At 45.7% G+C, this 26,381-nt stretch overlaps 1 protein-coding gene across 4 annotated transcripts in view; it reads left to right on the top strand.

The window, feature by feature from the left end:
• Nucleotides 1-15,923, top strand: part of LOC110521254 (very-long-chain 3-oxoacyl-CoA reductase-A) — a 34,292-nt gene extending 18,369 nt beyond the window's left edge. Inside the window, exons 2-11 of one of the 4 annotated variants that reach the window (XR_016495087.1) lie at nt 2,328-2,374; nt 3,953-4,028; nt 6,480-6,587; nt 7,915-7,979; nt 8,366-8,410; nt 9,041-9,117; nt 10,051-10,132; nt 10,515-10,580; nt 12,058-12,207; nt 14,268-15,923. Coding sequence is in view for 1 of the 4 variants with exons in the window: in XM_021598702.3 (XP_021454377.1) it covers nt 2,328-2,374; nt 3,953-4,028; nt 6,480-6,587; nt 7,915-7,979; nt 8,366-8,410; nt 9,083-9,117; nt 10,051-10,132; nt 10,515-10,580; nt 12,058-12,207; nt 14,268-14,423 (830 nt within the window). In the remaining 3 variants the exon portion in view is untranslated. Of the gene's footprint in view, nt 1-2,327; nt 2,375-3,952; nt 4,029-6,479; nt 6,588-7,914; nt 7,980-8,365; nt 8,411-9,013; nt 9,118-10,050; nt 10,165-10,514; nt 10,581-12,057; nt 12,208-14,267 lie in introns of those variants that run through there. The other 3 variants (XR_016495085.1, XM_021598702.3, XR_016495086.1) reach the window with 3 other exon arrangements.
• The last annotated feature ends 10,458 nt before the right edge of the window (nt 15,924-26,381 follow it).

The following is a 26,381-nucleotide window of genomic DNA, read 5'->3' as shown; positions in this document are numbered from 1 at the left end:
TCTTGTTCGTCATCAACCCCCCCCCCCCCCCTCCAGCTTGGTGCTAGATAATAATGGCTACTGCCTGCATGAATCTTTCATCATCTGTGGGTTGGTTCCTCTGCTACAGTGCTACTCATGGTGCATGATGGTTTTGGGGTGGGGTGATGGTAAGCATTGGTACCCACTTCCCACCCTGAACATCCTGCATCTGATGGCTTTGGGTAGCGAGAGGTGTGTGTGTGTTGATCAGTCAGGCAGGGACTAGGGGGTGAAGGGCAGAAGCTGTCTAAAAATAGCAGTGCTCCCTCCTGACAAGGAGAGCAGAGAATGTCACTAGAACATCAGTCCGGACTCCTTGTACATCCATCTATCCTGCTTGGGCTCCGCTGTCTTTAGTCTTTGTTATAACCACTCATTTAATAGACCTTTCTCTTCAGCCAACTGTAAAGATCATTTGTCAAGAGGCCTTGTTTAATAGACCTTTCTCTTCAGCCAACTGTAAAGACCATTTGTCAAGAGGCCTTGTTTAATAGACCTTTCTCTTCAGCCAACTGTAAAGACCATTTGTCAAGAGGCCTTGTTTAATATACCTTTCTCTTCAGCCAACTGTAAAGACCATTTGTCAAGAGGCCTTGTTTAATAGACCTTTCTCTTCAGCCAACTGTAAAGACCATTTGTCAAGAGGCCTTGTTTAATAGACCTTTCTCTTCAGCCAACTGTAAAGACCATTTGTCAAGAGGCCTTGTTTAATAGACCTTTCTCTTCAGCCAACTGTAAAGACCATTTGTCAAGAGGCCTTGTTTAATAGACCTTTCTCTTCAGCCAACTGTAAAGACCATTTGTCAAGAGGCCTCGTTTTATAATGAGTCAGCGTAGCTTATTGATAACGTTGTAGAATTTATACTAGTTTATTTTCTTTCAGTTCCACGTTTGTGCGTTGTCATGTGGATTAATAACGTTGTTGGGTGTGTCTCCTTGACTGATTTGCTGTTGACACAGATGTTCTATTTGAACCGATTGCCATCCAGTCACCTGTGAAGGCTCCAGTGCTGTGAAGGCTCCAGTGCTGTGAAGGCTCCAGTGCTGTGAAGGCTCCAGTGCTGTGGAAACTCTGTTGCTCCACTGTTGCTGTTTTGATCATCCGAAAAGCAGTCTGACCAGAAATTATGGCGTCACAATTTAGCTAAGATAAAGGAATTTTCTCTGCAATGAGTTTCTTTTGAAAGCCTTGACAGGAATTGCATGAGGACACTTCATGTTAATGTATACTGAACACAAATATAACATGTTGGTCACATGTTTCATGAGCTGAAATAAAAGATTTCAGACATTTTCCATATGCTTATTTCTCTAAAATGTTGTGCACAAATTTGCTTACATCCCTGTTAGTGAGTATTTCTCCTTTGCCAAGATAATCCATCCACCTAACAGGTGTGGCATATCAAGAAGCTGATTAAACAGCATGATCATTACCCAGGTAATGTTGTGCTGGAGACAATAAGGCCACTAATGTGCAGTTTTGTTGCACAACACAATGCCACCGATGTCTCAACTTTTTAAGGGAGTGTGCAATTGGCATGCTGACTGCAGGAATGTCCACCAGAGCGGTTGCCAGAGAATTGAATGTTCATTTCTCTGCCATAAGCCGCCTCCAACACAATTTGAGAATTTGGTAGTATGTCCAACCAGCCTCACAACCACAGACCACATGTAACCATGCCAGCCCAGGACCTCCACATCCGGCTTCTTCACCTACGGGGTCATCTGAGACCAGCCACCTGGACGGCTGATGAAACTGAGGCGTATTTCTGTCTGTAATAAAGCCCTTTTGTGGGGAAAACCTCTGACTGGTTGGGTCTGGCTCCCCAGTGGGTGGGCCTATGCCCTCCCAGGCTGCACCCCTGCCCAGTCTTGTGAAATCCATAGATTAGGACCTAACTAATTCAGTTCATTTGACCGATATCATTATATGACCTTTAAGTCAGTAAAATCGTAGCAATAGTTGCATGTGGTGTTGATTTTTGTTCAGTATGTTAGACCCCCAATATATTGGTTATGTCATATATTCCCCACTATATGTTAGCAGTCCATACAGTTTGAAGTGTGGTGTATAGTGATTTGGCACCAGGCTGAAATGTTATGAGAACCTGTACCGGCCTCTCTGTACCGGCCTCTCTGTACCGGCCTCTCTGTACCGGCCTCTCTGTACCGACCTCTCTGTACCGACCTCTCTGTACCGACCTCTCTGTACCGACCTCTCTGTACTGACCTCTCTGTACTGACCTCTCTGTACTGACCTCTCTGTACTGACCTCTCCTCCCCATTTTCTCTTTTTTTATCTCCAGTTGTGACGGGAGCCACAGACGGAATCGGGAAAGTCTATGCAGAGAAGGTGAGTTTCCTGCATGGGCCCATTATTTCATTTCCTCCATAGAAAAACACACAAGAGCAGTGGTTCCCAGGCTTCTACTCAGTTCCTCACACACACAGAGTTCCGTGTTGAGTTGGAGAACCCTTGTCATTGGGCCATGTGTTTTAGAGTAGTAGTAAAAGCCCAGACATAGTAGTTGGTCGGCCCATGCTACAGGTCTCTCTCCCAGTGAAGATGTGGTAGTTGGTCGGCCGGTGCTACAGGTCTCTCTCCCAGTCAAGATGTAGTAGTTGGTCGTCCCATGCTACAAGTCTCTCTCCCAGTCAAGACGTGGTAGTTGGTCGTCCCATGCTACAGGTCTCTCTCCCAGTCAAGACGTGGTAGTTGGTCGGCCCGTGCTACAGGTCTCTCTCCCAGTCAAGATGTAGTAGTTGGTCGGCCCGTGCAACCGCTCTCTCTCTCCTAGTCAAGACGTGGTAGTTGGTCGGCCCGTGCTACAGGTCTCTCTCCCAGTCAAGACGTGGTAGTTGGTTGGCCCGTGCAACCGCTCTCTCTCTCCCAGTCAAGACGTGGTAGTTAGTCGGCCCGTGCTACAGGTCTCTCTCTCCCAGTCAAGACGTGGTAGTTGGTCGGCCCGTGCAACCACTCTCTCTCTCCCAGTCAAGACGTGGTAGTTGGTTGGCCCGTGCAACCGCTCTCTCTCTCCCAGTCAAGACGTGGTAGTTGGTTGGCCCGTGCTACAGGTCTCTCTCTCCCAGTCAAGACGTAGTAGTTGGCCCGTGCAACAGTGTAGCTTGATTCCTATTGAGTCTCCCATTCAAGTTCAGTATGGTCTTCAGTAACTGGAGTGGTGGTGTTCAGTAACTGGAGTGGTGGTGTTCAGTAACTGGAGTGGTGGTGTTCAGTAACTGGAGTGGTGGTGTTCAGTAACTGGAGTGGTGGTGTTCAGTAACTGGTGTGGCGGTGTTCAGTAACTGGTGTGGCGGTGTTCAGTAACTGGTGTGGCGGTGTTCAGTAACTGGTGTGGCGGTGTTCAGTAACTGGTGTGGCGGTGTTCAGTAACTGGTGTGGCGGTGTTCAGTAACTGGTGTGGCGGTGTTCAGTAACTGGTGTGGCGGTGTTCAGTAACTGGTGTGGCGGTGTTCAGTAACTGGTGTGGCGGTGTTCAGTAACTGGTGTGGCGGTGTTCAGTAACTGGTGTGGCGGTGTTCAGTAACTGGAGTGGCGGTGTTCAGTAACTGGAGTGGCGGTGTTCAGTAACTGGAGTGGCGGTGTTCAGTAACTGGAGTGGCGGTGTTCAGTAACTGGAGTGGCGGTGTTCAGTAACTGGAGTGGCGGTGTTCAGTAACTGGAGTGGCGGTGTTCAGTAACTGGAGTGGCGGTGTTCAGTAACTGGAGTGGCGGTGTTCAGTAACTGGAGTGGCGGTGTTCAGTAACTGGAGTGGCGGTGTTCAGTAACTGGAGTGGCGGTGTTCAGTAACTGGTGTGGCGGTGTTCGGTAACTGGTGTGGCGGTGTTCAGTAACTGGTGTGACGGTGTTCAGGTATACTGGAGTGGTGGTGTTCAGGTATACCTCGTCTTCTCGCCCCTCCTTCTCAGCTTGCTGGAAAAGGGTTTGCCATGATGCTCATCAGTCGCTCCCAGGACAAGCTGGATGACGTTGCCAGGCAGCTTGGTAAGTGTGTGTGTGTGTGTGTGTGTACCTCTTTCTGACTGTCTGGCAGTCATCCCAATGCTAATGGGTGGATCACTATATTCACTTTAATAACGTCACTTTAATAATGTTTACATATCTTGCATTACTCATCTCATGTGTATATATGTAGATGTGTAAATACTGTATTTTACCATCTCCTGCATCTTGCCTATGTCGCTTGGTCATCCATATATTTTATGTACATATTCTTATTCCATCCCTTTAGGTGTGTGTGATTGTTAAATATTACTGCACTGTCTGAACTAGAAGCACAAGCATTTCACTATATTTGCATTAACATCTGCTAACCATGTGTATGTAACCAAGAACATTTGATTTGGAGTATAGTGTGTGTGTGTGTGTGCACCAGGTCTGCTGACATGTAAGATGGGGGGCCAGTTTAAAAAGATTCCCCAGCCTTTACTAAAGGCTAGCCTGTACATCATTACAGGAACTGTATATAACATGGGGATACACACTCCTGTCTGTGGACGCCTGGAATCCCTTCAGGTGGAAGCCTGGAATCCCTTCAGGTGGAAGCCTGGAATCCCTTCAGATTGTCATGGAAAGCTGTCAGGTTGAGGGCACGGTGTGTGGGAAGATGAAGATGTCTGCGTGGGCAGGCCTGCGTTGTACACCACGTGTCCAAAAGTATGTGGACGCCCTTTCAAATGAGTGGATTCAGCTGTTTCAGCCACACCCATCGCTGACAGATGTATAGAATCGAGCACACAGCCATGTAATCACCATACACAACCATCGGCAGTGGAATGGCCCGTACTGAAGAGTTCAGTGACTTTCAACATGGCACCATCAGGATGCCCTGCTAGATCTTCCCCGGTCAACTGTAAGTGCTGTTATTGTGAAGTGAGAATGTCTAGGAGCAACAACAGCTCAGCCTGCTAAGTGATAGATCAAACAAGCTTACCAAACGTCACCGGTGAGTGCTGTAGCGCGTAAAGAAAATAGTCTCCTCCGTTACAACACTCACTACCGAGTTCCAAACTGCCTCGAAGCCACATTGGCACAATAATTGTTCGTCGGGTGATTCATGAAATGGGTTTCCATGGCTGAGCAACCGCACAAAAGCCTAAGATCACCATGTGCAATGCCAAGCGGAATTGGTGTAAAGCTCGCCGCCGTTGGACTCTGGATCAGTGGAAACGCATTCTCTGGATTAATGAATCACACTTCACCATCTTGCATTCCGACTGACTAATCTGGGTTTAGCGGATGCCAGGAGAACACTACCTTCCCGACTGCATAGTGCCAACTGTAAAGTTTGGTGGAGGAGGAACAATGGTCTGCGGCTGTTTTTCCATCGTTCGGGCACCTTAGTTCCAGTGAAGGGAAATCTTAACGCTACAGCATACAATGACATTCTAGACGGCCCTTTCCAGTTACAATCATGACAATGCCTCTGCACAAAGCAAGGTCCATACAGAAATGGTTTGTCGATCGGTGTGGAAGAACTTGACTGGCCTGCACAGAGCTCTGACCTCAACCCCATCGAACACCTTTGGGATGAATTGGAACGCCGCCTGCAAGCCAGGCCTAATCGCCCAACATCAGTGCTCGACCTCACTAATGCTCTTGTGACTGAAGTGGAAACGAGTCCCCGCAGCAATATTCCAACATCTAGTGGAACACCTTCCCAGAAGAATGGAGGCTGTTACAGCAGCAAAGGAGGGACCAACTCCATATTAATGCCCATGATTTTTGAATGAGATGTTTGACGAGCACGTGTCCACATACTTTTGGTCATGTATGGGTATCTGTCCAAGGCTTGTACTAAAATGTCACCCCTTAATCCAGCAGTGGTGACTCCTGGCTGTGTTCAGAAATATCCCTCTCTGTGATTGGCACATCCCCCTGAATTCTTCTCTCGTATCTTACCGGGGCGCACATTAGACAAATGAGTATTCTACAATCTAATTGCGGCGAGTGTTAAAGGAGAAGAGGGAAAGGAGGGGGGTTTTTTAACGTTTTTTTGGGGGGTTTGTATACATCGCCCACTCCTGTTTGAGTCGGTAAAGTTGTGTATTTTCATACTGATGATAAATAAAAAAAAATCTGTGGAATTTTTGTTGTTGAAAGAGGGATCGATCTCCTGTTGGATGGGACATGGAACGTGCTTAGTGCAGTCAGTGAATGGGCTGACTGATGATAACGTATGAATGTGTGAGTATGTAGGCCATAGGAAGTGGAGACTACTTGATGGGCGTGTTTTTTTTTTTTTCAGGTTGTCTCTACATAACATTAGAACGCAAAGTTAGCTTTGGTGCCTCCTGTCTGCACTAAAACTATAACTGATAAGGAAAGCATTGAAACACAGTCAGACAACCATATAAATCTCTCCTCCAATATGTACTGCTCATCATTAATGGAGTATTGTATTAATGTCCCACCGTTAACATCAACTGTTTACAGAGGAGCAATACAAGGTGGAGACCAAGACCATCGCTGTGGACTTTGGTCTGTCGGATATCTACCCCAAGATCGAAGCTGGACTGGCAGGCCTGGAGATCGGAGTGTTGGGTAGGTGTTCCTCGCTCTGTGTACCACAACTTCAACACACCACGTTCTCATCTGTTTCACAAAACATCCTCACAAACCACATACTGACATCGGTCTCATAATCTACACCGATAAACGACTCGCGCGCACACACTTTTGACATTGCACATTTTGTTGTACCGAGGTAAACGTGTCAGTTTAAAAAAAATTAAAAACATTTCCCAGCAGCACATACTGATACTATGGTGGCATGCATGTTTACACTTGTTTAACAACACATGCCGCTGGTCCCTGGACTGTCGAGCCGCTGGTCCCTGGACTGTCGAGCCGCTGGTCCCTGGACTGTCGAGCCGCTGGTCCCTGGACTGTCGAGCCGTTGGTCCACGGACTGTCGGCTACTTAATGCTACTTAATATAATGTTTACATACCCTACATTACTCATCTCATATGTATATACTGTACTCGACACATCTACTGCATCTTGCCTATGCCGTTCTGTACCATCACTCATTCATATATCTTTATGTACATATTCTTTATCCCTTTACACTTGTGTGTATAAGGTAGTAGTTTTGGAATTGTTAGGTTAGATTACTCATTGGTTATTACTGCATTGTCGGGAACTAGAAGCACAAGCATTTCGCTACACTTGCATTAACATTTGCTCACCATGTGTATGTGACCATTAACATCTGCTTACCATGTGTATGTGACCATTAACATCTGCTCACCATGTGTATGTGACCATTAACATCTGCTCACCATGTGTATGTGACCATTAACATCTGCTCACCATGTGTATGTGACCATTAACATCTGCTCACCATGTGTATGTGACCATTAACATCTGCTAACCATGTGTATGTGACCATTAACATCTGCTCACCATGTGTATGTGACCATTAACATCTGCTAACCATGTGTCCTTAGAAAATAAGATGCAGTCAGTCCTGGAGTTGTGACCCTAAAAATCTAAAACAGTAGAAGTGTTACTCTATTCTCAGTGTGGTCATTCAGAATGAACCACCTACTAGTATGCCTTAAGATGTACCTACAGAGTTGATTAGTTTTCAGATGTCACTCTCCGTCAGTCCACATTCTTGCTGTGTGACTGTCACATTCAGACAAGACCATTGTTCTTTGTGTCAGAGCCCATAAGTACATGTGCTGCTTGGCTTGCTCTTCCAGTTTAAGGTGTGGTTGTGTGCACTTTTTATGAACACCTTGCTCTCATAAGGTCCTGCTGCCCCCTGGTGGCTTTCAAGTGTAACAGCGGCAGTTTTAAATTTATTTATTGCCAATAACTATGGTCTCGTCTGCTTTTAAATAAAAACAATTATTCAACAGTGAACAATGTTGGAATCTCCTATCCCTACCCTGAGTACTTCCTGCATATTCCTGACCTGGACAACGTGAGTATTTATAAAAAATAATAATAATAATAAAAAAAAAAATTAAATTGTGAGTGAAGCATGGGCTCACCATCAGTTACTTCAGGGGGACTGACACCTTTTGAAACCAGTTGAGTTCCAGAAGGTTCCTAGCGTTACTTTAGCTGTAGAAAATAAACTAAGACTGTTTGCATTCGGAATGATTTAAAGATGCAATCTGGGATCTTAAGCACAACAAATTCGTAACATATCACACTATTTGCAAAATTGGTAACGCATAGTTAATGACGTAGTACACAACTGGGACCTGTTTTGGCTCTTCAGAACCACTTTGAAAACTGTTTGAAATTATTAAAGTTTGAGAGGAGTTTTTACACTTAAACTAATGTTTTTCTTCTACATTCTAGTTCATCACCAACATGATCAATGTCAACATGACCTCTGTTTGCCAGGTAAGAGTTCTCTCGTTTCTGGAGCAGTTCTGAGTGTATATGTATACCATAGATTTATCATCTAGTATATATTTTATCAGTGACGCTGTGCACTCTGTCTCTGAGGCAAAGTTCAGGGTTTTCAGTGGTAAGACGACGTCTTGACGACACGCTGGTATCACTGGCACAGACGGCATGTAGACGGGCGTCCATCTTTCTCTTCCTCTTCACCCACCCATTCTTTCCTCTCCTCCTTCACTGTTGCTGCTGTGCCTCCTGCAGGTTCCCAGAGCATCGGTGAACTACAGAACTGTCATTGTTCACCCATAGACTACCCTTTCTTACCCTTCTTACCCTTTTTTCTTACCCTTCTCTCTTTCTCTCTCGCCCTGCTTCTCACGTGGCTGAAATGTACCAGTGTGCCATACATCTCCCATAATGCCACTGGGGTAAATCTGTAGTGGGATCTAAAGTTCATCGCTGGTCCTGTATAACTTTAAATGACGGTATTTGTTTTTTTTTGAGACAACTTTCTTGTCCAATCAATTTGGTCTGGAAATTTGCATAACGTGTGATCTGTAGTGTCCCACGTGTTTTATTGATATGGTACTGTATATGCTGCAGCCACTGATTCCTGACCTGTTCTGTCAGATCGTTGACCTGTTGCTCAGGAGTTGACCTTTGCCTCTTCAGATGACCCGTCTTGTCCTGCCCAGAATGGTTCAGAGGTGAGTTGGTTTCCTTTTTCAGAAGTGCTGTTGCCACATTTCATAAAGAAACGTACATTCAGTTCTAATTTGCCTTAGTGCCAAACTAGGTAGTCTGAGGCAGTTCTTTATGGGGTTTTACGTCTCAGTCAAATTCTTGTCATGACAATGCGGTGCTTCACCATAAAACTATAAATTCTAAATAAAATCCTTTGTCAACCTGAGTGGTTGATTTTTTTTTTCACCCACCTCCCTCTAATGCTGGTGTGAGTACTAGTCTGAGCGATCATTCCACTCCTTGTCACTCTAAATCCATAAAGAGTTTGCAAGAGGGCAGAAACGGGCTGTGGCACTCAGGCTATTCCAATGCTGGAACCTACATCAGAAAAGCCTAAATGTGCTCTATTAGAAGGACCATGATATGAAGACAGGCTTGATATGTTTAGAACAGGAGACCAAGGGTGTTATCCAGAGGATACACTAAAACACAGCTCCTTCTCCCAGCTGCGGCTACGCCTTCCCCTTCTCCCAGCTCCCCCACCACCCAGCTGCGCCTTCCCCTTCTCCCAGCTCCCCCACCACCCAGCTGCGCCTCCCCTCCTTCTTTCTAGCCCTCTTTCTTTGTTCCCCATTCTGACCAGCTGTTTTTCAATTCGCACAAATGCGCCCTCGGATTGGCTCGGACGAATCACATGGGATCTCTGGGCCAATGGAAAGGTGAGGGGCCAACCAACCCCATTTTCACTACATCACTGCAGCAACAGGGGCACAAACTACGTCAGCAAGCGACTGCCATGGCAACCCACACAGTGACTTTGATTACTGTGTGTGGCAGTTTACAGTGGAACTAGTCTGCTTGTACTCTGACAAAACAGACCACGGCACCTTCCAGCGCGCCATAGCAGAACAAGAGGAAAGTCCTCTCATCCCCTTTTTTTGTTTTGTGTGTTTCAGGTCCAAAGGTGTGGTCCTCAACATCTCCTCTGCTAGTGGCATGTACCCTTTCCCACTCCTCACTGTATACTCCTCTTCCAAGGCAAGGGCCACTCATAGACCTCTATATACAGACCTGCACCACCCGCAGACCGACAGATACAACACGTGTTTATAAATTGTTCCATAGTAGGATTTGTTACATATAGCGAAACCTTTTAGGTTCTCCAGCTGTAGTTCAGTAGGGGGCGCTCTCTCTCATATTCAAAGGGATTTATTGGCATGGGGAAACATATGTTTTTTTGCAGAATGTAGAGTCTCAATTGGGTGTTTGTCCCATTTTGTGAATTCTTGGTTGGTAAGTGGACCTGTTCATTAACTGATTTGAAGTATTATTTTTTTTAAAATGTATTTTGTCACATCCTAATTGAGATGATGATGATGATGATGATGATGATGATGATAATATCTCTTGGTACCTTTAGGCTTTTGTGGACTTCTTCTCTCGTGGACTTCAGGAGGAGTACAAGGCCAAGGGAATCATTGTCCAGGTAGGAACTCTTCCTGTTTACCTGGGCCACTTTCAGCAGGACACCACGTTGGGCAACGTTCAGGTACAATTGTGTTATGTAAAGCAAACATGCCTCTCTAGCAGGTAGAATAGGATCAGGGATCAGCTCTATTCATGGAATTTCTATCGGCAACGTTTGCACCACGTTCTACAACGTTTGCATACAAAACATGACCCTGTTCGCTACTTATTTCCGTAGGACTTATTCTCCGTCAGTTCCACAAAGCTAGCTATGGCTACACCTTACAGTTCTACAAAGCTAGCGATGGCTTGTTGGAGAATAATCAGAATTAGTTGGTAACATAGGTAAGATGTTTTATATTCATCATATGTTTGTAAGTTACTTCTCATCAGAATGTGTTTGTATAATACTGTGGCGGGGTTGCAGTATCTGTTCTATGTCAAGACTAAGTTGCTTGGGCCGGAGAGAGGGGAGACGTCAAGCGTGTATCTCTTGGCTCCACAATGTCTGTGTGCCAGTCAATGTGTCTCTGATCTTGTCAAGATAGGATGGATTTGATATATGGCTGTTGATATGGAGGATTGGTTTATGGTTCTGAGTTTGAGAAAATAACATAGTTTAGGAGACAAAGCTGAACGATGAATTATGCCTATGCTGTCTGGCTATGTGTCTCTTTGCTATAAAGGATCTCAGTTGCAATGTGTAAGGGACTCTCAGAGAATTCATTGATAGACACTGAATTGATCTGAGAGTCACAGGGTTGTGATAGAGCTCATATAATTAAAGATGGACTTTGTGATAACTAACTCTGACTTGTGTGTGGTTTGCTCTCATGATTTGGTAAATAGAGGAAATTTCCACGACAGGCTACACCTTACAGTTCCACAAAGCTAGCTATGGCTACACCTTACAGTTCCACAAAGCTAGCTATGGGTACACCTTACAGTTCCACAAAGCTAGCTATGGCTACACCTTACAGTTCCACAAAGCTAGCTATGGCTACACCGTACAGTTCCACAAAGCTAGCTATGGATACACCGTACAGTTCTACAAAGCTAGCTATGGCTACACCGTACAGTTCCACAAAGCTAGCTATGGCTACACCTTACAGTTCCACAAAGCTAGCTATGGATATACCGTACAGTTCCACAAAGCTAGCTATGGATATACCGTACAGTTCCACAAAGCTAGCTATGGATACACCGTACAGTTCCACAAAGCTAGCTATGGCTACACCGTGCAGCCCTGCAGTTCCACAAAACTCAATCTAATCCTGGTCCTGAGGACCCAACGTTTGTTTTGTTTTTGCCTTAGCACTCATACACTTGATTCAACTATTCTAAATGTGTACCCCTTTGGGTTCCCAGGTCCCAGATTGGGAAACACTAACTCAACAGGTCTCAAGTCGTGTTTTTAACGTGGATACTGTTGCTGTATATACATTGTTTAATTTTCAGCTAAACTTTCTCTCTCTCTTGCATATTTTGTTTTCTAGAGTGTACTGCCCTTCTTTGTGGCCACCAAGATGACCCGTATCAAGAAGCCCACCCTGGACAAGCCCACCCCTGAGCGCTATGTGGCCGCTGAGCTGAACACCATCGGACTGCAGGGCCAGACCAACGGCTACTTCCCCCACGCTGTAATGGTACGGACCCCCCCCCCCCCCCCCCCCAAATCTCCCTTAAAATGTACGTTTCGTTTTGGACAAGTCGAGGTAGTCCTTCCCAGTTTCTGTACGTTTTCTTCTGTTTGTCATGTTGTATTTTGCTTCACGTCACTGAATAATGAATGCACCCTCTGTGTACAGTGCATTCGTGAAGTATTCCGACCCTTTGCTATGAGACTTTAAATTGAGCTCAGGTGCATCCTGTTTTCATTGATCATCCTTGAGATGTTTCTACAACTTTATTGGAGTCCGCCTGTGGTAAATTCAATTGATTGGACATGATTTGGAAAGGCACACACCTGTCTATGTTAAGGTCCCACAGTTGACAGTGCATGTCAAAGCAAAAACCAGGCTATGAGGTCAAAGGAGTTGTCCATCGAGCTCCAAGACAGGATTGTTTTGAAGCACAGATCTGAGGAAGGGTTTCAAAATATATCTGCAGCATTGAAGGTCCCCAAGAACACAGTGGCCTCCATTCTTAAATGGAAGAAGTTTGGAACCACCAAGACTCTTCCTAGAGCTGGCCGCCCGGACAAACTGAGCAATTGGGGGAAAAGGGCCTTGGTCAGGGAGGTGACCAAGAAGCCACTCTTCAATAAAAGGCCATGACAGCCCGCTTGGAGTTTGCCAAAAGGCACCTAAAGGTCTCTCAGACCATGAGAAACAAGATTATCTAATGAAACCAAGATTGAACTCTTTGGCCTGAATGGCAAGTGCCACATCTGGAGGAAACCTGGCACCATCCCTACGGTGAAGCATGGGGGTGGCAGCATTATGCTGTGGGGATGTTTTTCAGCGGCAGGGACTGGGAGACTAGTCAGGATTGAGGCAAAGATGACCGGAGAAAAGTACAGAGATCCTTGATGCTCCAGACCGCTCAGGACCTCAGACTGGGATGAAGGGTCACCTTCCAACAAGACAATGGCACACAGTCAAGACGACGCAGGAGTGGCTTTGGGACAAGTATCTGAACGTCATTGAGTGGCCCAGCCAGAGCCCGGACTTGAACCCAATCAAACATCTCTGGAGAGATGTGAAAACAGCTGTTCAGTGTCGCTCCCCATCCAACCTGACAGAGCTTGAGAGGATCTGCAGAGAAGAATGTGAGAAACTCCCCAAATACAGGTGTGCCAAGCTTGTCGTGTCCTACCCAAGAAGACTTAAGGCTGTAATTGCTGCCAAAGGTGCTTCAACAAAGTACTGAATAAAGTGTCTGAATACTTATGTAAATGTGTTTTTAAAATTATTTTTATTATACATTTACAGAATTGTCTAACCCGTTTTTAGTTGTGACATTGTGGGGTATTGCGGGGTGGGAAACTATTTAATCCATTTTAGAATAAGGCTGTAACTTAACAATGTGGAAAAAGCCAAGGGGTCTGAGTACTTTCCGAATGCACTGAGTGTACTAAACATTAAACACCTTCTATTGAGTTGCACCTCCACCTTTTGCCCTCAGAACAGTCTCAATTCATTGGGTGTCGAAAGCGTTCCGCAGGGATGCTGGTCCATGTTGACTCTACAAGGTGTTGAAAGCGTTCCACAGGGATGCTGGTCCATGTTGACTCCACTGCTTCTCACAGTTGTCAAGTTGGCTGGATGTTCTTTGGGTGGTGGACCCTTATTGATACACACGGGAAAACTGAGCGTGAAAAACCCAGCAGCGTTGCAGTTCTGGACTCAAACCGGTGTGCCTGGCACCTACTACCATACCCCGTTGAAAGACACTTCAATATTTTTCTCTTGCCTATTCACCCTCTGAATGGCGCACACACACAATCCATGTCTCAAGACTTAACAATCTTTCTTTAACCCGTCTCCTCCCCTTCATCTACACTGATTTTTGAAGATTTAAGAGGTGACATCAATAAGGAATCATAACTTTCATCCGGATTCACCTGGTCAGTCTGTCATGGAAAGAGCATGTGTTCTTAATGTTTTGTATAGTATGTCCACACTGAGTGCTAACTAACCTCTTGCCACTGGGCTGGCTGACCACTGTCCTGGTGGCTATTAACCTGGTCCTCTGTTGTCTTCAGGGCTGGCTGACCACTGTCCTGGTGCCTATTAACTTGGTCATCTACTTCGGGGCCAGGATGAACCGAGCCCAACGCACCGGATACCTGAAGAGGAGGAAGCTGAGGGAACTGGCCAACCAGAGCAACGGGAAGAGTGACAGGCTGAAGAGCGAGTAAAACCTACTCCATAGCAACGAATGGAGACTAGAAGCTGACCATAGAACTTCCATTCAACTACCCTGGACTGTCTGTCTTGATCAGCCCCCCCCCCCCCCTCAGACGTTTCACATTGTTTAGTTTTAGCCATAAACTGGCACACCTGATTCCATTAGTTGACTAATGGTGTCAGGTGTGCCATTTTAGGGTTAAAACCATGTGAAACGTCTGGGGAAGCCTGATTAGAGGGTTGGGGAACGCTGCATTAGATAATGTTGTTGAATTTTCACTATTTTTGTGTGTCACGGAGTCTATATTGATGTAACTTTAGCAAGTCTCTCTGAATGAAGTGGTAACTGGCCACAGTGGCAGGAACAAAATAAATGAAAGGAAAATGTCTTTGTTCTCAGCACAGGGAATAGTTATTTTTCTATGTAAACAAAAATGAATTGGTGATAAGAATCTCAAATATATTTTTATGTACGTAAAAGCAAGCTAGATCTTCAGGTACTTTACGAAGTTGTGTTTATACGCTGTGGCTGAAAAGTGTACAAGTGATAATCTTAATCCCTCCTGTCCTTGATTCCTAATTTCCTTAACACCTCTCTAAGCTCATTGGCGGACAGGCTCAAAGGTCCCACTCCTCGAACCCCTTCCAATGAGCTTCCAGAGGGAGGAATCAAGAACCCGGATAGTCAGTTGATGGCTTGTACACGTTTCAGACCTTAGCCCATGTAAGGATCTCTCTCCAGCCTCAGCTTGTCTTGACTTTAGCTGAGTTGTTGGCTTTTTTTGTGTGTGGTTGTTTTTGTGGATTTGTTTTGTTTCCTGGTTTTAAGTTGTCCAACCGCAATCTTGTAAGGTTGTTTTATGGATTTGATGGAGGGAAACAAAAGTACTTTCTTTTCTCTCATTTCTCATCCAGTTCATGTTGGTTTTGGTCCAACAAGAGGGACTCTGGCACATTTGAAGTCCTTGTATGGAGCTCTGAACGAGTGACAATAATAGTTGAAAAGCTGACCGTACACGCTTTTGGCTTACAGCTCATACACTGTATTGCAGATACCAAAGATTGTATGTATTATATTGTGCAAGATTGCCTCTTTGTACAACGAGCACAACTCTTTCTGACTGTGTTTGTATGGGGGTTTGACTGTGTTTGTATGGAGGTTTGGTCTGTGAGGGCCTTGGCTCTCTGTATGCCTTGTTCAGACTTCAACCGTGGTGCCTTTTTTAGAAGAGTTCTCAGTGTGAAACGCCCCCAGTTTTACATGATCAGGGATGTTGAGCAGTGAATTGCCATGAACTCCTGCTACTTTGCACCTGTATAATATTCAGAACTTTTCTATGATTTTATAACTTTAAAAAATACTGTGCAATGTGCTCTGTAGTTTCACTCCAACTTTTTGTAGGATTTTTGGATATTATTAATGAACATGTACTATGCTGTTTAAAAGGGATTCAAATGTTAAGTTTATATTCCTTGTGTGTTTAAAAAAAATAAAGTTTATAACAACATGGCGTATGCTTTTCTCCGGTATTCCTTTGTGGTAAGATTCATTCCAAATGGCACCCTGTTCCCTACTCAAAAGTAGTGTACTATAGGAAACAGTGTACTGTTTGGGGGCACAACCAATGTGTTTCCCCCCCCCCCTCCCAGCCTCCATCTTTACTAAGATTTTGGGGCCAAGACTATCTCTCTTATATCACTTTATGATGTCACAACCGGTAATCCACCATTGTCATAGAGTTCCAAGAACAACAACCAACAGCTGTCTGCATGTGGAATGACCAGAGACTAGGCAACAGCTGTCTGCATGTGGAATGACCAGAGACTAGGCAACAGCTGTCTGCATGTGGAATGACCAGAGACTAGGCAACAGCTGTCTGCATGTGGAATGACCAGAGACTAGGCAATAGCTGTCTGCATGCAGAATGACCAGAAACTAGGCAACAGCTGTCTGCATGTGGAATGACCAGAGACTAGGCAACAGCTGTCTGCATGTGGAATGACCAGAGACTAAGCAACAGCTGTCTGCATGTGGAATGACCAGAGACTAGGCAACAGCTGTCTGCATGTGGAATGACCAGAGACTAGGCAACAGCTGTCTGCATGTGGAATGACCAGAGACTAAGCAACAGCTGTCTGCATGTGGAATGACCAGAGACTAAGCAACAGCTGTCTGCATGTGGAATGACCAGAGACTAAGCAACAGCTGTCTGCATGTGGAATGACTAGGCAACAGTTGTCTAAATGCGGAATGACCAGAGACTAGGCAACAGCTGTCTGCATGCGGAATGACCAGAGACTAAGCAACAGCTGTCTGCATGCAGAATGACCAGAGACTAAGCAACAGCTGTCTGCATGTGGAATGACTAAGCAACAGTTTTCTGCATGCGGAATGACCAGAGACTAAGCAACAGCTGTCTGCATGTGGAATGACTAGGCAACAGTTGTCTGCATGCGGAATGACCAGAGACTAGGCAACAGCTGTCTGCATGTGGAATGACTAAGCAACAGTTTTCTGCATGCGGAATGACCAGAGACTAAGCAACAGCTGTCTGCATGTGGAATGACTAGGCAACAGTTGTCTGCATGCGGAATGACCAGAGACTAGGCAACAGCTGTCTGCATGCGGAATGACCAGAGACTAAGCAACAGCTGTCTGCATGCGGAATGACCAGAGACTAGGCAACAGCTGTCTGCATGCAGAATGACCAGAGACTAGGCAACAGCTGTCTGCATGCGGAATGACCAGAGACTAAGCAACAGCTGTCTGCATGCAGAATGACCAGAGACTAAGCAACAGCTGTCTGCATGCAGAATGACCAGAGACTAAGCAACAGCTGTCTGCATGCGGAATGACCAGAGACTAAGCAACAGCTGTCTGCATGCAGAATGACCAGAGACTAAGCAACAGCTGTCTGCATGCGGAATGACCAGAGACTAAGCAACAGCTGTCTGCATGCAGAATGACCAGAGACTAAGCAACAGCTGTCTGCATGCGGAATGACCAGAGACTAAGCAACAGCTGTCTGCATGTGGAATGACCAGAGACTAAGCAACAGCTGTCTGCATGCAGAATGACCAGAGACTAGGCAACAGCTGTCTGCATGTGGAATGACCAGAGACTAGGCAACAGCTGTCTGCATGCAGAATGACCAGAGACTAGGCAACAGCTGTCTGCATGTGGAATGACCAGAGACTAAGCAACAGCTGTCTGCATGTGGAATGACCAGAGACTAGGCAACAGCTGTCTGCATGTGGAATGACCAGAGACTAGGCAACAGCTGTCTGCATGCAGAATGACCAGAGACTAAGCAACAGCTGTCTGCATGCAGAATGACCAGAGACTAAGCAACAGCTGTCTGCATGTGGAATGACTAAGCAACAGCTGTCTGCATGCAGAATGACCAGAGACTAGGCAACAGCTGTCTGCATGTGGAATGACCAGAGACTAAGCAACAGCTGTCTGCATGCAGAATGACCAGAGACTAAGCAACAGCTGTCTGCATGCGGAATGACCAGAGACTAAGCAACAGCTGTCTGCATGCGGAATGACCAGAGACTAGGCAACAGCTGTCTGCATGCGGAATGACCAGAGACTAAGCAACAGCTGTCTGCATGCAGAATGACCAGAGACTAAGCAACAGCTGTCTGCATGTGGAATGACCAGAGACTAAGCAACAGCTGTCTGCATGTGGAATGACCAGAGACTAAGCAACAGCTGTCTGCATGTGGAATGACCAGAGACTAGGCAACAGCTGTCTGCATGTGGAATGACCAGAGACTAAGCAACAGCTGTCTGCATGCGGAATGACCAGAGACTAAGCAACAGCTGTCTGCATGCGGAATGACCAGAGACTAAGCAACAGCTGTCTGCATGCAGAATGACCAGAGACTAAGCAACAGCTGTCTGCATGTGGAATGACCAGAGACTGTCTGCATGTGGAATGACCAGAGACTGTCTGCATGCGGAATGACCAGAGACTGTCTGCATGCAGAATGACCAGAGACTGTCTGCATGCAGAATGACCAGAGACTGTCTGCATGCAGAATGACCAGAGACTGTCTGCATGCAGAATGACCAGAGACTGTCTGCATGCAGAATGACCAGAGACTGTCTGCATGCAGAATGACCAGAGACTGTCTGCATGCAGAATGACCAGAGACGGTCTGCATGCAGAATGACCAGAGACTAAGCAACAGCTGTCTGCATGTGGAATGACCAGAGACTGTCTGCATGCAGAATGACCAGAGACTGTCTGCATGTGGAATGACCAGAGACTGTCTGCATGCAGAATGACCAGAGACTGTCTGCATGCAGAATGACCAGAGACTGTCTGCATGCAGAATGACCAGAGACTGTCTGCATGCAGAATGACCAGAGACTGTCTGCATGCAGAATGACCAGAGACTGTCTGCATGCAGAATGACCAGAGACTGTCTGCATGCAGAATGACCAGAGACTGTCTGCATGCAGAATGACCAGAGACTGTCTGCATGCAGAATGACCAGAGACTGTCTGCATGCAGAATGACCAGAGACTGTCTGCATGCGGAATGACCAGAGACTGTCTGCATGTGGAATGACCAGAGACTGTCTGCATGTGGAATGACCAGAGACTGTCTGCATGCAGAATGACCAGAGACTGTCTGCATGTGGAATGACCAGAGACTGTCTGCATGCAGAATGACCAGAGACTGTCTGCATGCAGAATGACCAGAGACTGTCTGCATGCAGAATGACCAGAGACTGTCTGCATGCAGAATGACCAGAGACTGTCTGCATGCAGAATGACCAGAGACTAGGTCAAGACGAATGATAAGTGGCTACTTCTCTGGATGTTTAAATAGTCTACTTTATTGCTTCTTGCTGTGTTTCATTTGAGACCTTTACACGGAAATGAGAATAATTGGATAAAACCGATATGAGTTTGAACTTTTTGCTTTTATTGTCCCCAGAACAAGGTGCACCTGTGTAACGATCATGCTGTTTAATCAGCTTCTGGATATGCCCCACCTGTCAGGTGGATGGGTATCTTGGCAAAGGAGAAATGCTCACTAAAGGGATATAACCAAATTTGTGCACAAAATCTAAGCGAGGATTTTTGTTCATATAGAATATTTCTGGGGTCTTTTATTTCAGCTCATGAAACATGGGACCAACACTTTAAATGTTGTATTTAGATTTGTTTTCAAGTTCAAAGCAGCCGCTGTGGTAGAAGATATTTCAAAGTAGGTTTTCCAAGTATGTTAGGCACGCTACTAAAATTGGTAAAAGCTCATTTAGTTTGAAGAAGAAGGATTGGGTGGCAGGGTGAGGATCAATAATATATAGCCTATGTATTGTAGCCTAAATTTGTACTACACTGTGTTTTATAGTAGGTTGGAATGATAATGCCATTGGTTAAATAGGAGATAAAAATATCCGTTAACATAGGCCTACTGCTAACAGAGGGTGATGTCACAGAGGGGTCATGACATGGAGACAGACTACCATGGCAATTTGAATTTTCTAAATAGAACATATAGCATGTGATGTCATAAAGGCTGTTTCCTGAGGGAACAACAACAATAATAATAATAATAGGTTTATAGTGCTTTTCGTTACTTATTTCAAAGCTCTATAGAGAAAATAAATGATATATTTATTCAAAACAATGTAGTTCTAGGTTAAGCCCCAACCCAACCCTAGTAGCCATGACTTTAGCCCCTCGCCTAAATGTACATGTACATCTAATGGTCCACTGGAATGTCTGAGCCTTCTCCATTCAGGGTCATGTTCAGTTGTAAAAAAAGAAAAACACATGCAACAGACAGGCGCAACCTGAACATGTCCAAGAGAGACTAATTTTCATTTATTTTTATCCTGCTGAACACGACCCCAGGTAAATAACATGCTGCTGAACACGACCCCGGGTAAATAACATGCTGCTGAACACGACCCAGGTAAATAACATGCTGCTGAACCCGACCCAGGTAAATAACATGCTGCTGAACACGACCCCGGGTAAATAACATGTTGCTGAACACGACCCAGGTAAATAACATGCTGCTGAACACGACCCCGGATAACTAACATGCTGCTGAACACGACCCCGGATAACTAACATGCTGCTGAACACGACCCCGGGTAAATAACATGCTGCTGAACACGACCCCAGGTAAATAACATGCTGCTGAACACGACCCAGGTAAATAACATGCTGCTGAACACGACCCCGGGTAAATAACATGCTGCTGAACATGACCCCAGGTAAATAACATGCTGCTGAACACACCCCAGGTAAATAACATGCTGCTGAACACGACCCCGGGTAAATAACATGCTGCTGAACACGACCCAGGTAAATAACATGCTGCTGAACACGACCCCGGGTAAATAACATGCTGCTGAACATGACCCCAGGTAAATAACATGCTGCTGAACACGACCCCGGGTAAATAACATGCTGCTGAACATGACCCCAGGTAAATAACATGCTGCTGAACATGACCCCAGGTAAATAACATGCTGCTGAACACGACCCCGGATAACTAACATGCTGCTGAACACGACCCCGGGTAAATAACATGCTGCTGAACACAACCCCGGGTAAATAACATGCTGCTGAACACGACCCCGGGTAAATAACATGCTGCTGAACACGACCCCGGGTAAATAACATGCTGCTGAACACGACCCAGGTAAATAACATGCTGCTGAACACGACCCCGGGTAAATAACATGCTGCTGAACATGACCCCAGGTAAATAACATGCTATGCTGTTGAACACGACCCAGGTAAATAACATGCTGCTGAACACGACCCCGGGTAAATAACATGCTGCTGAACACGACCACGGGTAAATAACATGCTGCTGAACACAACCCCAGGTAAATAACATGCTGCTGAACACGACCCAGGTAAATAACATGCTGCTGAACACGACCCGGGTAAATAACATGCTGCTGAACACAACCCCGGGTAAATAACATGCTGCAGAACACGACCCCGGGTAAATAACATGCTGCTGAACACGACCCAGGTAAATAACATGCTGCTGAACACGACCCAGGTAAATAACATGTTCAGTTGTCCCATTTAAGCTCATATAACTGCGATTTTATCAATGACGCTTGGAATCTAACTAAGCTAGGGTGCGGATTACCAAGCAGATCCTGTATGTGTGATTCTACTGTTCATTTCTCTAGTGGAGAATAAACGTTTGCTGTATGTTCTCCTGTGTTGACTCCATCCAGGATGAGTGAGGAGAACAGGGTGTTCATCATAGAATTAGGAATTTGAATACTAGAATGAACACAAGCTTTCTTATGAAGATTAGCCATGTTAGTCAGGGAGTTGGTCAACCACGGCTTGCCAGTGCTGTGATAAGATACATTCTTCACATTCCTTGTTTTAAAACAGTGTCTGCACTGCGTGTGTTAGCTAGCTTGCCAGACAGTTTTAGAGGAATGATTCCATTCCTTTTTCAAATGAACTATGAATTTGCCAACAATCCGTTGAAAAGATGGAACGGCACAGCCAGAGGAGGACTGGCCACCCCTCATAGCCTGGTTCCTCTCTAGGTTTCTTCCTAGCTTTTGGCCTTTCTAGGGAGTTTTTCCTAGCCACCGTGCTTCTACACCTGCATTACTTGCTGTTTGGGGTTTTAGGCTGGGTTTCTGTACAGCACTTTGAGATATCAGCTGATGTAAGAAGGGCTTTATAAATACATTTGATTGATTTGATTGAAAAGATGCAGTCAATCGACAGTTATACAGAGGCTGAAATCAGTTGATGATACGACAAGTTGTGAATGCACAGGTACTGATATTGCATCATATAATAGCCCTCACAGATTTCCCCCCAAAATAAAAAAAAATATGGTCTGTTTACATATTTTTTAGAGGCTATTTATACAGAAAATTGGTGAAAAAGCTTTTTAAAATGTATTTAGAATTATATGACAATAGGTTGACTATAATTACATTACACACTTTCTGATACATCTCATGACACTTGACTTTTATTTTCCTGCATCAGTAAAAGCTCTACTGTCATTCATTCCAATTACACTGTTTCTGGATTTCTCCTTGACCAAGATGGCTGCTATTTTCAACCCAATATGGCACTTTGAGGGTTTATGACATAGCTTCTCTAGTCATTTAATTGGATCTCTATGGCTTTCATACTTAAGCAGCTCCATAGGATGTAGAACAAACTGATTCAGGCCTGCATTGAGGCCCGCTTCAGTGAGCTGCGGCAAGAGTTCCCTATCAGGGAGCAACCTCAGAGAGAAGAGCTATATAAGCTATTGGACTCAGTCAGGCTTCAAAATGGCTGCTGTGTTGCAGGAGCAACCTCAGAGAGAAGAGCTATATAAGCTACTGGACTCAGTCAGGCTTCAAAATGGCTGCTGTGTTGCAGGAGCAACCTCAGAGAGAAGAGCTATATAAGCTACTGGACTCAGTCAGGCTTCAAAATGGCTGCTGTGTTGCAGGAGCAACCTCAGAGAGAAGAGATATATAAGCTACTGGACTCAGTCAGGCTTCAAAATGGCTGCTGTGTTGCAGGAGCAACAGAAGAGGTGACTGGACTCTTAATATATTAGATTTTTTCTATATATTTTTTTGTAGGCCTATAGGCAGACTTATTTACTTTTATTTCATCTTGTACACATTTGCAGCTAAAAATTGCAGTATACAGACAAAGGAAAACATTGATAGCTAATAATTGTAGACAGCCTACAGTCTACTGCTATTATGTTACTGGTTTAGGCCATGGACAGAAATATGGGGTTTAATCAATTCAATCATTCAACCCATCAGGTGAGAGGAAGTCAGTTTTGGACATCAGGTCAAAGAAAGAGAGGAGTCTGGAGGCTCAGGGGGAAGTGAGAACAGGAGCATGAATTAGAGGAGGAGCATTAGAGAGAAGCAGAGGGCCAGATGATCTGAGGAAAGTGAAAAATAGAGGAAAACGAGAGAAGGCTGAGACGGAGAGGGAGCAGAGGAGAGAAAGCCTAATCAATGTCAGAATAAAAGTCAAAGTGAACTGTTTGACAAAAAAGAGAGGAAGATGAGGTTAGAGGAAGATAGAGCGCATAACCTGGCACAAGGACATCAGAGCAAGAGAGAGGAGGGGAGCAAGAGAGAAGAGGGGGGCAAGAGAGAGGAAGGGGTGCAAGAGAGGGGGGAGGGGGAGAAGAGAGGAGAGAAAGAGGGGAACGAGAAGAGAGAGGGGGGTGGAAGAGAGGAGAGAAAGATAGGGGAACGAGAAGAGAGAGAGGGGGGAGAAGAGAGGAGAGAAAGAGAGGGGAACGAGAAGAGAGAGAGTGGGATGGAAGAGAGGAGAGAGGGGGAAAGAGAGGGGAACGAGAAGAGAGAGAGGGGGTTGGAAGAGAGGAGAGAGGAGAGAAAGAGAGGGGAACGAGAAGAGAGAGAGGGGGTGGAAGAGAGAAGAGAGGGGGGACAGAGGAGAAAGAGGGGGTAAGGAGAAGAGAGAGAGAGAGAGAATTTTGCAGAATTCTGTAAAAATATCCTAATGCATGCAGAGCAGAATTAGGCCGATACCCGCTAATGATGAGAAAACAAAAAGATAATTACTTGACACATTGGAAAGAATTAACAAAAAAACAGAGCAAACTAGAATGCTGTTTGGCCCTAAACAGAGAGTACACAGTGGCAGAATACCTGGCCACTGTGACTGACCCAAACTTAAGGAAAGCTTTAACTATGTACAGACTCAGTGAGCATAGCCTTGCTACTGAGAAAAGTCGCCGTAGGCAGACCTGGCTCTCAAGTGAAGACAGGCTATGTGCAAACTGCCCACAAAATGAGGTGGAAACTGAGCTGCACTTCCTACCCTCCTGCCCAATGTATGACCATCTTAGAGACAAGGAGGAGGAGTAGAGGAAGAGTAGTAGGAACAAAATGCAGCGTGGTGTGTTTCCATAGTATAATTTAATGAGACTGAATACAAAATACAAAAGAACAAGAGAATCAAAATGAAAACCGAAACACCGAATGGTGCAAACACTGAAACGGAAAATAATCACCCATAAAACACAAGTGGAAAAAGGCTACCTAAGTATGATTCTCAATCAGAGACAACGAACGACACCTGCCTCTGATTGAGAACCATACCAGGCCAAACACAAAACACAACATGGAAAAAGGACCATAGACAACCCACCCAACTCACGCCCTGACCAAACTAAAACAAAGACATAACTAAAGAACTAAGGTCAGAACGTGACAGATCCACAAAGAATTTGAAAACAAACCCAATTTTGATAAACTCCCATATCTATTGGGTGAAATACCACAGTGTGCCATCACAGCAGCAAGATGTGTGACCTGTTGCCACAAAAAAAAGGTCAACCAGTGAAGAACAAACACCATTGTAAATACAACCTATATTTATGTTTATTTATTTTCCCTTTTGTACTTTAACCATTTGTACATCGTTACAACACTGTATATATACATAACATGACATTTGTAATGTCTTTATTCTTTTGAAACTTCTGTGAGTGTAATGTTCACTGTTCATTTTTATTATTCATTTCACTTTTGTATATTATCTACCTCACTTGCTTGGCAATGTTAACATATATTTCCCATGCCAATAAAGCCCCTTGAATTGAATTGAGGGGGGGGGGGGAGAGAGAGAGGGGGGAAAGAGAGGAAAGAGAGGAGGGAAGAGAGGAGAGCGGGAGGGGGAGGGAAGTGGCGAAAGGGGAGGGAAGAGGCGAGGGAATGGGAGAGGGAAGAGGGAATGAGAGAGGGGAGAGGGAAGAGGCGGGGAGAGGGAAGAGGCGGGGAGAGGGAAGAGGCGGGGAGAGGGGAGAGGGAAGAGGCGAGGAGAGGGAAGAGGCGGGGGGGTGGGGGAGAGGAGAGAGAGAGGGGGGAAAGAGAGGAAAGAGAGGAGGGAAGAGAGGAGAGCGGGAGGGGGAGGGAAGTGGCGAAAGGGGAGGGAAGAGGCGACGGAATGGGAGAGGGAAGAGGGAATGAGAGAGGGGAGAGGAGAGGGAAGAGGCAAGGTGAGGGAATGAGAGAGGGGAGAGGGAAGAGGCGGGGAGAGGGAAGAGGCGGGGAGAGGGAAGAGGCGGGGAGAGGGGAGAGGGAAGAGGCGAGGAGAGGGAAGAGGAGGGGAGAGGGAAGAGGCGGGGAGAGGGAAGAGGCGAGGAGAGGGAAGAGGCGGGGAGAGGGGAGAGGGAAGAGGCGAGGAGAGGGAAGAGGCGGGAGAGGGAAAAGGCGGGGAGGGGGAAGAGGCGGGAGAGGGAAGAGGCGGGAGAGGGAAGAGGCGAGGAGAGGGAAGAGGCGAGGAGAGGGAAGAGGCGAGGAGAGGGAAGAGGCGGGAGAGGGAAAAGGCGGGGAGAGGGAAGAGGCGAGGAGAGGGAAGACGCGGGGAGAGGGAAGAGGCGGGAGAGGGAAGAGGCGTGAGAGGGAAGAGGCGAGGAGAGGGAAGAGGCGGGGAGAGGGAAGAGGCGGGGAGAGGGAAGAGGCGAGGCAAGGGAATGAGAGAGGTGAGAGGAGAGGGAATGAGGGAGAGGGAAGAGGCGAGGCGAGGAAATGAGTGAGGAGAGAGGAGAGGGGAGAGGCGAGGGAATGAGAAAGGGGAGAGGAGAGGGAATGAGAGAGGGAAGAGGAGAGGAGAGGGAAGATTCGAGGGAATGAGACAGGAGAGGAGAGGGAAACATTACTATTGATAAAGGAAAATGAGCTGAAGGATGAGAAGCTGAAAGAGGAAATTAGGAAGGAAGAACAAGAGAAAGGAGTGGAAGAGAATGAAGGAGAAAAGCAAGAGAGAGGGGGAGAGAGGAGGGACAGTTGAAAAATAAATAAGTTGATGAAAAGAGGCCCTTAACCAACAATACAGTTTAAGAAAAATACAAAAAAATATATATATAAATAAAAGTAACAAATAATTAAAGAGCAGCAGTAAAACAAGAGAAATACAGGCTATATACATGGGGTACCGGTACAGA

The sequence above is a fragment of the Oncorhynchus mykiss genome, chromosome 4 (genome assembly GCF_057628025.1).
Source record: "Oncorhynchus mykiss isolate SJ-2025 chromosome 4, ASM5762802v1, whole genome shotgun sequence".
Classification (NCBI taxonomy): domain Eukaryota; kingdom Metazoa; phylum Chordata; class Actinopteri; order Salmoniformes; family Salmonidae; genus Oncorhynchus; species Oncorhynchus mykiss.
This window is presented reverse-complemented; position numbering and strand designations above follow the sequence as displayed.